The following is a 14,779-nucleotide window of genomic DNA, read 5'->3' as shown; positions in this document are numbered from 1 at the left end:
TACAATTAAGTATTCATACAACACTCAGGAGAATCGCCTAGTAATAAATATTAAGATTTTCTTGATTATTTCTAATGGGTAATATTTGTCTGGAATTAGTAGAGGTGAGGTAGAGGAGATGGTAGCGTCAGAGGCGTGAAATTTTGCTAGAAAAAATCAGTAGTTCATTTATGAATGAGTGTGATTATTTTTGAATATTTTATTGTATTGAAAAGTTGTAATAATTTATTTTTGACCCAGTCATCATCCCTATTATCAGAATGTGATTTGTGTGCAAAATATTAAAGTAACAAAACTTTACCAATTCATTGTGTATGGGTTACATTAGGTTACACAGGACCATACACCAACACAGATTTTTTAAATTCAAACTAATTATTGTCTTCTGCAAACAAACAACTGGCTACAAGTAGTTGATATTTACTGTTCCGGGGTTCTTTTGAGCCCACATTCAGGCTCAGGATGTTATTGTAAATAAAAAGCAGAGTAAATTTTTTTGGGTTTTATTTTATGCTTATATTACTTAACAGGAAGAGTCTTAGATCCTGGAGGGATACAACATCTGGAACAAAGATAAATTACATGTTAATTACGATGCTAATAACAAGCAGTAGTTAAAGACATAGAATTAATGTTCTCAGTAAATTTTTGTCCACATTAAGTTCAGGTTTCAAATGTCTAAGCATCATTGAAGTAGCTTTAGTAAGCAAGATTTCTAGTATTGATTCTCTACACTTTGAATTAGACTAATTTAATTTGATGGAATTAAAAAATTGGTAAATTAATAATAAAAAGAAATCTGAATGTTTTATTTAAAAGAAAGAATAATATACTGACCACGCGTATCCTGTGTCCCATAGCCTGCGCGGGCAGGTTGGAGCGGAAGCGAGCACGCACTCCACCGGAGTTGCCGTGTGGTCTGGTCACCTTGCCCCAGATGGCGCGCAGCTTGGTCTTCTTGCCACGGGGTCCACCAGCGATGGGCGTCCTCTTCTTGGCGCGGTATACATATACACAACGCTTGCCTGCGTAGAAGTCTGCGTCTTCACGGCTCTTTGCTCCCTCGATCTGGAAGTATAATTAATACTATTTAATTTTGAAGATTCTAATTGTGATAGGCAGTATTTTCTAAGCATGTATCAGTAACACTTTGTCCACATTAAGATTCAGGTTTCAAATGTCTAGGCATCATTTAAAATTAGAAAAATTGTTAAGTATATTGCACTATTTAGAGTTGCATATTTGTAATACAAAACTTATGAAGAATTCACAAAAAACTACAACAAGAAGTTACTTTTTAGTTCCTGATAATGAGTTTAAAAATTATAGATTTATAAATTATTCTACAATGCAAAAAACAGAGGTGAATAATGTCATTCTTGATATTACTTTGATGTAATTATTGGTATTGAAGTTACTGAGCAACCAAGATTTATATCACTAGCTACCATGAGTTTTGTGAAATGTTAGAATGTTATTATTGTTAGAATCATGAAGATTAGATTTTTTTTTGAGGTTATGTTCAAACAAAACATTGCAGGGTAAATGAATACTTTTTAAATTTAAATCCTCATTGCAGATTTAACTCTTCTCATATAAAGTAACTACAAACTGAGGTAAAGAAAGCATTGCATAAAACTACTTATATTCAGCTAAATTTGACTAATCTCACATTACCATGTTCAGGGAAACCAGCATAAAACTGGTAAGCTATAATTCATAGGTTATTGCGGATACCACATTGATGGTACGTATAAGTTCTTAATAATAAATCTTATGATGACATGATGATATGACATACCTTCAGGAGAGCTGTGTTCTCGTGCTGGTTGCGCAGACCACGTTTGTAGCCTGTGAACACGGCCTTGGCGTACAGCCTGCCGTGACGGGGCTTCGATGACACTTTGCGCACCGCCTTTGGAGGCTCTGCGGGCGCCGCAGGGGCAGCCTTGGCGGCCTTCTCTTTGGGTGCCTTAGTTTTAGGCACTTTCGCCTTAGGCGCTGTCGATGGCGCTGCGTCAGCCATTCCTAAAACACCAAGTAATCAAGATATAGAAACGATATACTTGCTTCAACCACGAACTCCTAAACATAGGTTATGTTGACAACAGACACTAATCTAAATCTATCTCCGTGAATAAAATTAATCACACATTTTTTAAAGCTCCAGAGGATGCAAACATCATTGTTTCATTTAGTTTATCACTTATTTTCCATCCATACCGTATATAATTAGAAATTTTCAACAAATTTTAGCACACTAACCGTTTGTTATTTTCCTTTGGAAATGAAAGAACGGGTCCAGGTGTTGCCAGTTAAGAACTTCAAAACGTTCCCGAAAAAACTATAGTAATTTTCTGACTATTTGTTTTCTTGCAAAGAATTTTAGATGTACTTTCAGTGAGGTGTAGAAATAATTAAAATAATACTTTACTATTTTAAATTGTGATATTATATTTTAATTATCTTATTATAAATAAAAAGCATTTTGATTTGTTTATTAATGGTAGAAAGTTTTGGTGAACTTCAAATAGCAACACATTATTTCGTTCGGAAATTAGAAAATCGCTTAGTGTCACAAAAATTTGGTAAATGGATAAAATAAAAACAAAAGTTACATATAAAATAACGTTAGTTATATTTTTTATAATTTAAACAAGAACAAATATTTAATTATTTACGAAAAGTAACTACTTCACTGACATATGTGATATTTTATTTAGATCTGTGGAATTCTTGTTGTCTGATTTGGACCAATCAGAAGAAACCACGAAAAGAGACGAACGAAAGATGGATTGTGGCTCTGTCAAATAATTATTTTGTATTGAAATTGAATTGTTGTGAATTAGCTATAAAGACTGCTGTAATTAAATTATAGTTTAATAATGGACTACTTAGTGAATATTAACTGGAACAAAATCACGCCATGCCTTGTCTTATTAGTGCTAGAAGTAATGTTAGAATGTGTGTATTTTTACGAATTTAACCTGCATATTAGCAGATTTTCTTGTTGTTTTTTGTGTGAAAGTACGTGTTTTGAGTAGTTGGTGTGTAGTTTCAGAGTGTGCGACGCCGGCGGAGGTTAACAAACACCTGGAGCTGGGCCGCGACTTCTTGGCTCGGGGTCAGCTATCAGATGCTCTGACACACTATCACGCCGCCGTCGGTGAGTGTCTACTTGTCTACATCCACTACATACGTGTACTAATTGTACTATCATATCTGCAACGCATGCTACGGGTGTGATTAAACGCTTACTAATCAAAAAAGCTCATATAACTAACAACTTTTATGCACTGCAGGGCATCAGGCAATAAAACGGTCTAGCCACTAAATTAGGTGTTGGAATTTGCTTATGATCTCAAGGTGAACTAACAAGAGTCAAGAGACTAACTTGAAGCTTTAACAAATTGTCACAGATATATTGATTGCCTTTATTATGTATGATAACTTATCAGATAAACATAATAATACTTAAAGGCTGCAATATAATTGAAAAAAATATTTTATTTTGTTATATGATTAGACCACTAAACTGTACCTAATTAACTTCAAAGTTATGTGTGATAACTTGTAACAGTTTATACCCAAATTACATAAGTTAACAGCAAATAATAAATCAAATAGTTAATTCAATGCAATAACAAAGAGCTTGTATCTCTACACCTGTGCCTGTCATCCACACATAAAGACTCATTTTGGCACTTTACCCAATGTTCATTATGTATGGCATTCTGTAATAATGTGTATATATTTGCAGAGGGGGACCCACACAACTACCTCACATACTTCAAGCGCGGCACAGTGTACTATGCTCTTGGGAAAGCTAAGTTTGCTCTACAAGACTTCACTAAGGTAAAGCACACAACATTCATTGGAAGTAAACCTACACATCTATACATATTCATCCACATTTGTGCCAGATGTTTTGCTTTGTAGATCTTCTGCTTAAATTTTCATTTAATTTATACAAAGAAAACTGTAAAATTGTGTTAAATAATTCATGAGCAAATTAAGTAAATTTTTAAACTCATGGCCATCATAATTTTAATACTCCCACTTTTTGCCAGTTGTGATGTATGATAATAGGTTCGTTACTAAAGGTAATTTCAAAATTTTGTATGTTACCTAATTGCCATTCCCTGAAACACATGACGTTTAACAATATTCAATTTCATTTTCAATAAACATAGGTACAATCAGTTTCTCGAAGTACATTAAAATTCTGTTGGAGTGTGTTATACATGGATTGTATATTAACTTTACTACTAATATACATTAGTAAAACATTATGTTTTTATGTTTAAACTATGTACCAAACCCGTGTATATTTGTTCCCAGGTATTGGAGATTAAGTCTGACTTCACAGCAGCGCGCCTGCACCGAGCTAATGTGTACCTGAAACTGGCTCAGTATGTTGATGCCAAAGAAGACTTCTTACAAGTTGTGAGTACAACATCTTATCTTCTACAGGTCACAGGCCAAATGTACTCTAACAGAGACATTGTATTCTGTGACTTAATATTACACTGCCACCTATCACAACAATAATCTTTTCATTATTACGGTAGTTTACTAAGTACCTATTACAAAGTGATTTGTTGAGTGTGTAATCACTGATAACATTACATTAATTGCAAATATACTGTCGGATTATGGCTATTCCAAAAGTCTTGTTTACAAAGCAAAGCTAAAGTATAATTATTGTTTTTTTATAAATTAAAATGTTATATTATAAAGTAACCAATACCAAATGCAACAATTACAGAGATTTGAAAACAAATGTGCTTTCTGCAAAGACACGTTTTATTTTTCTCATAAATACAGCTTCTCTTATTGTACGTTATTATTTGACCGCGACATTAAATATTCTTTCCATGAGTCGTAACTCTCGCTTCACTGACTTCACGACCCAAAGTCAATACCGGCCGAAGTTATCAAGCTGCAGCATTGACGCGGAATTAAAAATATTAAACAATACATAGGTATTGTAATTGTAGCCAAGTGTAAGGTTGTTGCAACATTACGTGTTCCTACGGTGGCGCGGTGGCTGTGGCGAATGTGTGTTGTTGCTCAATTATTCATGTTGCAACACTAAATTCACCAAGGGTATCGCAACACCCACGTGTCTTACTTTTACATTACATCATTACTTTTACTAACAGATAAAAAATACAATTTCCCTTCCATTGATAGTTATTTGAATTTGTACAAACAGATTCACACCAACTTCTCCTTTTCTCGCCAATATATTACACTTTATTGATTTGCTATAAGAACGAAAATCGATTGCAGCAAGACTGTGACATTGGAGTAGTAGGTCAATCTACTGGTGTCTTTAAAATGACATCAATGCACAGCTGCTGCACATGCCATTGAAATATAGGTGCTACAGTTAGTTTTATACTGCATGTTGTTGATTATTGTATCACTATGTACTGTTTCCCTTTGTTTACGTAGTACAACGCTGTACAAGTTGATCAGCTGCTCGCTGGCACGTGACGACCTTGACATTCAGCGCTTTTGTTATATTATTTTTTACGCTGACAATGCACTAACTGCCGTTATTGAGCGTTACATTATCGTTATAAAAAGATCGAATTATAACTTTGGTACAAGGTTACAATTACTTAACAGGATTTTTAAATAATATGATTTGTACTTATTTGTGAAATATCGCACGAAATAGTTAAGTGTGGACGTAAGCGCGACGTACACGTGCCGCCATTAATTCGTTATTCACTGTAAATCGCATACTCAACTTAACATTGCTTACATTAATAGAACCTCGACATAACAGTAATATAATGAGCATGTCTGTGTATGCAGGTTTTTACATACGTAATAGTTTTCAATTCACTGTAATTTAAACTCCACACATTATCACGTCGTTGAACGTACTCACATTCCCCGGCTCTAACGATTGATAAATATTACTAAATTACTGTTTTTAACACTATTATTCTGATAACTGTCAATCAATGCTCGCACTATCTATTATTTAAACAAATTACATTAACGTTTTGTTTTGATAAACCTATCATGAAAAATTCCCTTAACTTAGTCAATATTTCATACGGCTAAATACGAGAATATCCGATTAGTTTTGGGTAGAACCTGAGCCCCTACTGAATAAGGCATATATCAGGCAATCTTATAGAAAAAAAGAACTTAAATTAGTTAATGTAACTATTCCTACCGGGTTTTTGATTTAATTAATAAGACTTGCCTTTTATACTTTAGTATACTCCCTTGTTAGATCTCTTGTAAAACTAGTAATTTGTCGGCAGACATATGCAGAACCGTACAACGAGGAGGCGATCAGCCAGTACCACAAGATCGACGCGTACATCGAGGACCTGCAGCTGGTGGAGGCGTACTACCGCGGCGGGGACTACCGCGCCGCCGCCGACCTCGCCACCGCGCTGCTCGACACCTCGCCCTGGTCCGCGCATCTGCGCCAGCTCAGGGCCGAGTGCTATATTGGACTGGTACGTAAACTGATGTCAATCACCAAATAACTCGAGTCTAGGCACTGTAGCGACCATCTACTCTCTAGACCTCTAAATGGTCCACACCATGTCGTTTCTCATAAATAAAATTATTCAATGAGTGAGCTACAATTTACTTATCTGTGTATTTTGTTTCCAGAACGATCTGTTCTCAGCGGTGTCAGACATTAGGTCAGTGAACAGACTGCAGCAAGACTCCACAGACGGGTACTACAGACTGGCCACCTTGTTGTACCAGCTCGGACATGTCAACGATGCTCTTAAGGTATACATGCTTTTCATTAAACATTGTTTTCGTAAACGCTGCAAATAGACTTGTTGGTTTCCTTTTTATAAAAAACACTTAGTTACATTTCCTTTACCAGAAAACTAAAGTTAATATTTGTTTTGTGATGTTACTTTAAAGTTTAGTACATTTTATGTCAAACCAAATAAACTTTACTAAATACGAACTTGTACCAAAAAGTGTTAAGTTACAGTTTGCGGGTACAATGAAACATTTGTAATCCAGTTTTAAAGAATTTTAAAGATGATGATTTGGAATGTATTTAAGAAAGTTCAAATATTCCGCGACTATATTTTCTTTAACAATATTATTTATCTTTCCACAGGAAATCCGAGAATGTCTGAAGCTAGACCCGGAGCACAAGAAATGCTTCCCGTTCTACAAGAAGGTGAAGAAGGTGGACAAGTTCCTGCTGGACTGCGAGCAGGCCAGCGAGGCGCGGGACTACGCCACTTGTGTCGCCAACGCCAACAAACTGCTGCGGGCCGAGCAAGAGGTCACGCTGGTTGTCTTCGACGGCCGGAGGTGGCTCTGTAGCTGTCTTACTAAGGTAACTTGGCTTATTGTGTAGTATACTTACTGAAGGTACGTTATGTCGTGAATTGTTTGTAATGTTATGTATATCTGCTGTCCCCAGGACGAGCAATGGACGGAGGCGCTGTCAGCGTGTGGGTCGGCGCTAGAGTTGCAGCGCGACGCGCGCGTCCTGTGTGACCGCGGGGACGCACTGCTCGGACTCGACATGTTCGACGACGGTACGGACACTCATATACTAGTCACAACACACCATGTAGTTTGGACAGTAGTCAATTTTAAAATTAAAAATTTCCTTGCCTTTGCAATAAGTTTAATCCAACATTGTTTTCAGTTATGTATAAAACCGACACTGATCTATAATATGTTTTGAACCGTTAAGGCAGTGTCTTGTTCAAATATAATTTACACAACAAAACCCTCTCGTACAATGCAAAAAAAAAACTATTACTTAAATATGTCATTCATAATGTTTTCCTCCCTGCAGCTATCCAGTCATTTAAAGAAGCATTAGAGTTAGAAGAAGGACTGCAACGAGCGAAGGATGGACTGAGTCGCGCGCAGAAGTTGCAGAAAATGTCAGAACAGAGAGATTACTATAAGATATTAGGAGTTAAGAGGTAAGGCCCATCATTCCGTTAACCAAAGATAGTATCTCTGTGTGTTCCTGAAGTGGTAATAATAAGTGGTGTTGTTGTAGGTCTGCGAGTAAGCAGGAAATAATTAAGGCGTACCGCAAGGCGGCGCAGAAGTGGCACCCGGACAACTTCCAGGGAGACGAGAAGAAACTCGCTGAGAAGAAGTTCATCGACATCGCAGCCGCTAAGGAGGTACGATCACTCATGATATGCAGTATTATTCAAATACGATTGTATCATTAATCTAAACTCTGAATAAGCAGTAGTTGTGGATCTATTGCTGATATTTTGAGGAAGAATCCTCGATACAAGTTTTTTCGTAAATTTCTATGGCGGCCCAATCCTTTTTACTGCCAATAGAATGCCTGTCAAATGTGATGTGTACTTACTGGTCCTATAACCCGTCTGTATATCCGCAGGTGCTGACGGACCCGGAGAAGCGCGCCCAGTTCGACGCGGGCAGCGACCCGCTGGACCCGGAGTCGCAGCGCGGCGGCGGTGGACCCTTCCACAACCCCTTCCACCACTTCCAGCACGGCTCGCCCTTCCAGTTCAAGTTCCACTTTAACTGAACCCCTACTCACTACCTGGACCTGTGACGTCACGTACTCGGCCGGAACCAAACAACCACTCTGTGTATACCACGCCGGCTCTCTGTACACACGGCTACATATCTAATTATGCAAAACCAGTATAAACTGACCCCCGAATATGCGGGAAGATCACACAAAATGCGACCATGATAAACTGGTTTAGCATAGCTCGATATGTAGTCGTGTGTAGTAAATAATGTCACACGTACATTCTCTCCTACTTGCCCTACTTGAGACAGACACCATAAAGTACTATATTTACAATACACCTACTTGTTACTGTGATAAAGTCCAATATACATTGTTATAACTTGTTCAGATCAAAACAAAAGTTCTGTCGTCCACCGAATGTACATATTGTATAATTCAATTATAGCTAATTAATAAATTATGAGTTTTTTAGTATCAAGGAACTAATCGTCAATACAGTTGGGTGAAGCTGAGCCACCCAAGAGAATTGGTTTTGTCGTGAAATAACATTACAACGCGCTGTACTGTAATGGCCAGGTTGCTCCAAGCAAGTATCAGGTCAGTTTACAACATAGGAACTATATTAATGTCAATAAGTTGGGAGCAACGATTGTTATTACTACATTTTGATCTCCAAATATTTAAAAAAATAATTTAGCACAATTTACATCGCTAGATATAATTTGAGAGAGAGAAATTATACTTTTGGCCCAATCTTGGAATGCTTTGAAGTTACTGCGTATTAATTATTTGTCAAAAGTGAAATTGGAATGTTTTCATACTAACTGCTTTTAACACTAAGTACAAAACGTGCATTATAATACAGTTTAATTTGATCGTCGAAGGGTTTGTAATACAGACTTGTACAAGTCTGCATGTTGTTTCTGTCGCTACGCATACGTCAACATACAAAGTGTTTGTTCGTATACAAATATACACACGTTAGTTATTGCGGTCCGTGGTGTTGGAGCCATTCATTGTACGGATGGATGCGAACTCCGCAGGGACTACAAATATTTGTACATACTGTAGCGAAAAAAATATGTTCTAATTATCGCCTATTTTTTTCGCTGGTAGACAATATTATTGTTTGTAAATGAGAAACTTAGCTGTGGTCAGTGTAAGGTACCAATGTATCGTCCAAAGTCACTACAAACAGTTACAAGTGAGATGTTTACAAACGTTGTTTCAATACGAATGATATGGAACTCTACTGCGTCATGTGGTCGATAAATAAATATTTATTTATTAATAAGTTATTTTGTTGTGATTTCTATAACTTTGTAAATATTACAGGAATATAATAATGTAAAACGTTGTTTTTCTTTATTTATTGTATCCAAATGTTTAAAATTCGTATACAAATTCGTTTAATATAAAATAAATAAGTAATATTAAATAGTAGTAAATCCTAAAGCTACGAGTTAAATAGTAGGTAGGTATAAATATCCCGTGGTATATAGCTCGCCTACGGCTCGTGATCAGTCCATAAAATCTTTGGTTTCCTTCCTTCCCTCAAGCTCCTGGCGATCCTCTCGACCTCGTTGCTTAACTTCTCTGGATCCTCCTCCTTCTCGCATATGTACCGGTGTCGCAGCGCGCAGTCCTGTCCTCTATACACGTACTGGTTCCGCGCGGGGTCGTGCACCCAGGCGAGGCAGCGTCCGTCGCCGGGCACTGCCGCCGACGTACTGTTGCCAAGCACGGGCCGCGCCGAGTGCGACCAGATCCACAGCAGGCCGGGGTTCAGCCCGCCCGTCCAGAAGTCCACGCCTGCACTCACACGAAACATGTTTACATATTAATACATTTTTACTAGTAATCGGGTCAATCACTGTTCAGGGAAACAGGGTAGGACTAATAACTTGGTTATACTTACGGCATCAAATCCACTCATGAATACATTGTCAGTTAGTCTGAATGTGCGGACTTGTTAAATATGCCTGGCGAGACTTCGACTCGTCGCTCGTGACCTTTCCTCACAAATACGTTACAACCAGCCAACATCCAGCTCGTACCTATACTATGGGTTGTGGCACAACGTGTAGCCCTCATATACACGGGCACGGAATACTTTAGTTATGTATTTAAATTACTATTATTACGTTTAATGATTATGAATTACGATTACAAAAGTGACACGTTTCTACTTATAGTCCAATATTGTTAGGTATAATGTTCAAAAATGCTGATAGATACTAAGGTAGGATGTATAATTTGGATGCTAAGTACGTTATGAATATTATTGTGATGTCTTAAATTATGATTTGTGTTTATTTGCTGACATCGGAAAGAGTGAATAAGACAGTTGCATGCTCTTCGCCCAGCCGAGTGAGATCTTAGCGAGCCTGCCGGTGAGCTTGCCGTTTGGGATACGTCTAGAGAGCAAGCGGATCAAGCTGTAGAAGAATGAGCCAGTCATGAGGACGGCCAGGGCTCGGATGTGCTTGTACAGCCAGACACATTTAACAAGCAAACACATGCGAGGCATGTATTTAGTGTGGCCAGGTCCCCTAGTGTTAGGGACGTCTCCTTTGGCAGCAGAAAATAAAGAAATGATGTGTATTAAATGAATACAGTTAGTTAACGACCATTTAAAGTTTAGAACAACATGCTACGTGTTACAAGGTACGAGACCGGCCTACCTTTGTATCTCTTGTCGGTGAAGAGTGCGGAGGTGAGCTGGTCGCGTTCCTGGTCGCTCTCTATCTCCAACATGTTCCCCTTCATGCGCCGGCAGCCGTAGCTGGCTCCCTTCCAGTTGGCGACCTCGGACGACACGTGGTAGCAGCCACTACCCACGCGAGTGAAATTCTTCGGACACGGCTCTGCCTTATTACCTACAGAGTAGATAGGAGTTCATATAATATTACACACGACTTTCTCTTGTACGGCTGGCGAAAGTTCAAAATTATAATATTTTGTAAGCACGTAGGATACAATCTCTTAACATTGGATGGAATGGCATTGTGTTATAACTAGGTACTCGTGATATTATACCACATTATAAAACAAAATTAGGTAGGTACTATCTAAGCACCTAAACCATATTTAGGCCATTTAAAGTTATAGCTTACCGAGTTTAGCGTCCAGTCCTGCAATGAGGGAGTGTACTGTCTCCTCCATCTTCCGGAGCCGCTTCTCAAAAAGATCAGCTCGGTAGACCAGCTTCTCGATGGCGCCGAGTAAATACAGGTCGGTCTCGGAAACCTGCTTCTGTGGGGTCACTTTGCTCTCGTCCACTCTGTCCAGCGCTTGGCTATGCACAGGGATCGGTTGGTTCTGGATAGGTGCCGGCTGTAATAGAGTGAGGCGGTTCATTAGTACAATCATTCCTACATAGTACTGTAGGTACATACTCGGGAATACGTAGGTAATTTGTACAACTCACATAGCTGGGCTTGAACTTGTCCTTGTATGGGTTTGGTGGCCGGTTGACGATCTTGCCAGTGTTGGGGGGCAGAGGAGGCGAGTGTTGCCATTCATCATACGGACGGGCGCCGGGGGGCAGCTGCTGGCTGGAGTGGCTGGGGTGGTTGGCCTGCTTCACTGGAGCCGGCGGGGGTGGTGGGGGCGGGGACAGGTAGGGCCTGTCCACGCGGTCCGTCACGTAGTAGCCTTGTGCAGGCGGGAGAGCCATTATGCGTCCTGTAATCCAAAGATGTTACTTAATCGCTGATACCTATTGTAAGGAATACCTACTAAAACTAAAAGCACAAACTAAGTAGAAGTGTAATTCTACAAACAGCTATTTAGCAATTCTACTAAACACCAAACAGCAGTAATTCGTAATAGCCTGACGAGGAGACGAAGAGCACATACGAGAGGTGCAACAGGTGAAGGTACCTTGTCTCCCGTTGTGGTCGGAGCCGGTGAGCGCCCACTGCTGCACCATGGCCATCCAAGGCCCGTCGTCCTCGTACAGTCCGCAGGTGGTTTGCTCGGCACTGCACCACCGTGGCTGCTCCGCTACTGTGCTGTTGTGCTCCGCCGTGTAGGCGGGGCCTGCCAGGCACAGCAGCGCTACCGCCGCTACTGGGAGCCACATCTGGAACACAACGTCATCATCATCAGCTGGAAGACCATTATTTCTGAGCCGAGGGGTTCCCTTTAGCTCTTGTCCTTGGTTTATTTCACCAATTGGTTTAAAAAAGAGTTGACATATTACAGGATGTGCAATGTGCATTTTCCCAAAGTCCCAGTAGCGTAACATTTCATCTGACTAAAGCCGGATCGGTTGACGGTAAATAAAAAAATAAAAAAAACATTATTGATGTTGCTATGTTGCGGTCTGTCTCTCGCCGACTGGTAGACCGGTGTTCATTACATTACATTATGTTTTGACTGTGGCTAATTAGTCATACCTATCTACCTACTTTGAAACGATGCTTGCAATATCCGTTTACTCTAATGGCCCAGATTGATTTCTTCAAACAGTGTTAGTCATCACAAGCGTGCCGCGCGGGATGTCCATAATATTATTACGTGCGGGGTCAGGCCGGGTTCACGAGCGGCCATCGATTACGCAAGCGCATCGCAGCGCAGGTGAAAGCGCCGCGCCCGCCGCACGCCCGCCGCACGCCGCGCCGGACGGCACCACCTCCGCGCTGCGCCGCCAGGTAAACAAGGATTGCATCGATCGCCGGCCTTTCCCAATTGCAACCAATCACGACCAGGATACGACTGCACTCGATACGATTCACTTAATTGAAATAATTATCAAGTGCCTGCCTGCCTACATTGTATTATTGGATGCGTCTATGTGCTAATGCTAAGTAACTATAGCTGTCCAAGTATTAACTACGTTACTTTCTACAAAGAAAACTAAAGTGGTATGCAAGGATCGTATAGTATGTGATAAGTACCGACTGCAGTGTCTGCCCAACCCCATGGGACAGAGGAATCTATATAAGTAAGTAGGTACCTATGTATAACAATAAAATACACACACTAACATAATAACACGAGACGCCGACAACATGGACATAGCCCGGCTTGTGTGAGCACGTGGTTTTGGTAAATTGATCACCGCGGTAACTCTAATAATTATTTAGTCTTCTAACTAAGTAATAATTTCCAAGTAGGTATTGTGCAATTATTATGAGGAAAGTATGTAATCTCGCTCATCTAGGTATTATACTAAGTAGCATAGTAGAGTAGACAGAATAGCTAATTAGCATATATAGAAATTAAATGTGGGTACTTAGCATGGATAACCCACAGAGGATGCAAGTTGCTTTTGTTTTTAGCATGTGCTCAGACTAGGATTCTCTCTTGTATATCGTAGCCGTGGTGAGCATTTATGTAAAAATATAAATATTGTCACACACAAATAACACCCTGATTTAATTTAACAATTTACCGAAGTATTTAAAAGAGTTATTCAACAAAAATCACTGGGATCTAGTGGCACTTCCAGAAGACTTAAACTTGCACTGAAAATTAAATGCGGGTAGGTATAGACAACACAGCATTCGGCAACGGTCCGGTCTAGGGCGCAGGGCGCAGGGATGCAGCATATATTTACTACATAGGTATACAACTATACATAGATATAGCCGGTATATAATAATATGTAATCACAGAGTACGACTATGAATCTTCGTGAAATGAAACCCTCGTGAAAATATGCAATTAGATTTGAAAACAAAACAAACGAAGAAATAAATAAAAATACTAACTCTACACGTGAACTTTCTTTTCGTTAGGCATGCTTTATTAATTACCAAACGAGTGTCGCAGAAACGTCCAGAATTGGAAAGTGACATACCTTGTTTCCTTAATGTGTTGTGTGAGCACTGTTAATATTTGGCGATAAATATCACTTTTACTGCCCGTGGGCGACGTACGTGCGTCGCTGACTGGAGGTTGCCGGAGACTACACACGGCTAGACTGGGTAAAGCTCTGCGCAGGTATCGATCCGGTGTCTGCGAGCCGCGCACTGCTTCGCACACGAAGAGAAATTGCCGCGTATGACACGAGATGAGTGGGGACCGTTGCATGTGTTGTACTGTACATTATGTACTAGTCGGCTACTGCCGGCACTGATGGATCGTGGCGGACTTACTGCACTTGGCATTGACATCGTAAAGAATCATTAGCGTCACCTCCGGGCTCTGCTGTAACATTATGTAAATGCATCTTGACCGAGTATGACTCATTGTTAAGTTCTCTTTTACTTTTTAACATGACATACAAACGTCTCTCTTTGCGCTTGTTATGTATCAGTAGACAAAGCAGAAGAA

General features: G+C 39.6%; 3 protein-coding genes across 6 annotated transcripts; 1 reads left to right on the top strand and 2 right to left on the bottom strand.

Annotated features, from left to right (window-relative positions):
- Positions 1 to 487: 487 nt before the first annotated feature.
- Positions 488 to 2,560, bottom strand: LOC118262915 (60S ribosomal protein L35a). Of its 2 annotated transcripts, none has more exons than XM_035574585.2 (4): positions 2,266 to 2,560; positions 1,802 to 2,028; positions 838 to 1,068; positions 488 to 562 (listed from the first exon to the last, which is right to left on the bottom strand). In XM_035574585.2, exons 2-4 carry the CDS (start codon positions 2,024 to 2,026, stop codon positions 539 to 541), a joined length of 480 nt encoding a protein of 159 aa, XP_035430478.1. In that variant the 5' UTR covers positions 2,027 to 2,028; positions 2,266 to 2,560; the 3' UTR covers positions 488 to 538. The 2 variants fall into 2 exon arrangements, with proteins under 2 accessions (XP_035430478.1, XP_035430479.1); XM_035574586.2 differs by lacking the exon at positions 2,266 to 2,560 and adding an exon at positions 2,224 to 2,257.
- Positions 2,561 to 2,743: 183 nt separating this feature from the next.
- Positions 2,744 to 9,851, top strand: LOC118262913 (dnaJ homolog subfamily C member 3). The gene is made up of 11 exons (XM_035574580.2): positions 2,744 to 2,964; positions 3,056 to 3,166; positions 3,761 to 3,855; positions 4,342 to 4,446; positions 6,291 to 6,491; positions 6,652 to 6,777; positions 7,124 to 7,348; positions 7,436 to 7,553; positions 7,820 to 7,952; positions 8,033 to 8,162; positions 8,390 to 9,851. The coding sequence occupies exons 1-11, from the start codon at positions 2,886 to 2,888 to the stop codon at positions 8,540 to 8,542; spliced, it is 1,476 nt and encodes a 491-aa protein (XP_035430473.2). The 5' UTR covers positions 2,744 to 2,885; the 3' UTR covers positions 8,543 to 9,851.
- LOC118262914 (uncharacterized) lies at positions 9,850 to 14,482 on the bottom strand. 3 transcript variants are annotated; one of them, XM_035574583.2, is made up of 6 exons: positions 14,304 to 14,482; positions 12,380 to 12,581; positions 11,925 to 12,181; positions 11,611 to 11,815; positions 11,179 to 11,373; positions 9,850 to 10,306 (listed from the first exon to the last, which is right to left on the bottom strand). In XM_035574583.2, exons 2-6 carry the CDS (start codon positions 12,579 to 12,581, stop codon positions 10,002 to 10,004), a joined length of 1,164 nt encoding a protein of 387 aa, XP_035430476.2. In that variant the 5' UTR covers positions 14,304 to 14,482; the 3' UTR covers positions 9,850 to 10,001. The 3 variants fall into 3 exon arrangements, with proteins under 3 accessions (XP_035430476.2, XP_035430475.2, XP_035430477.2); XM_035574582.2 differs by having other exon boundaries at positions 11,611 to 11,830; positions 14,304 to 14,481; XM_035574584.2 differs by lacking the exon at positions 9,850 to 10,306 and adding an exon at positions 10,540 to 11,065 and having other exon boundaries at positions 11,611 to 11,830.
- Positions 14,483 to 14,779: the final 297 nt, after the last annotated feature.

This window comes from Spodoptera frugiperda, chromosome 12, assembly GCF_023101765.2.
Source record: "Spodoptera frugiperda isolate SF20-4 chromosome 12, AGI-APGP_CSIRO_Sfru_2.0, whole genome shotgun sequence".
NCBI classification, from domain to species: Eukaryota; Metazoa; Arthropoda; class Insecta; order Lepidoptera; family Noctuidae; genus Spodoptera; species Spodoptera frugiperda.
This window is presented reverse-complemented; position numbering and strand designations above follow the sequence as displayed.

Coding starts and splice junctions, on each gene's coding strand:
- LOC118262913 (XM_035574580.2), top strand. CDS start 2,886: ATGGACTACTTAGTGAATATTAACTGGAACAAAATCACGCCATGCCTT. Junction 3,167..3,760: donor ACACTATCACGCCGCCGTCG/GTGAGTGTCTAC, acceptor ATATATTTGCAG/AGGGGGACCCACACAACTAC. Junction 4,447..6,290: donor AAGAAGACTTCTTACAAGTT/GTGAGTACAACA, acceptor ATTTGTCGGCAG/ACATATGCAGAACCGTACAA.
- LOC118262915 (XM_035574585.2), bottom strand. CDS start 2,026: ATGGCTGACGCAGCGCCATCGACAGCGCCTAAGGCGAAAGTGCCTAAA. Junction 1,069..1,801: donor AGAACACAGCTCTCCTGAAG/GTATGTCATATC, acceptor TTATACTTCCAG/ATCGAGGGAGCAAAGAGCCG. Junction 563..837: donor TGGGACACAGGATACGCGTG/GTCAGTATATTA, acceptor TCTTTGTTCCAG/ATGTTGTATCCCTCCAGGAT.
- LOC118262914 (XM_035574582.2), bottom strand. CDS start 12,581: ATGTGGCTCCCAGTAGCGGCGGTAGCGCTGCTGTGCCTGGCAGGCCCC. Junction 11,831..11,924: donor ACAAGTTCAAGCCCAGCTAT/GTGAGTTGTACA, acceptor ACTCTATTACAG/CCGGCACCTATCCAGAACCA. Junction 10,307..11,178: donor CACCGACAAGAGATACAAAG/GTAGGCCGGTCT, acceptor GTGTGAGTGCAG/GCGTGGACTTCTGGACGGGC.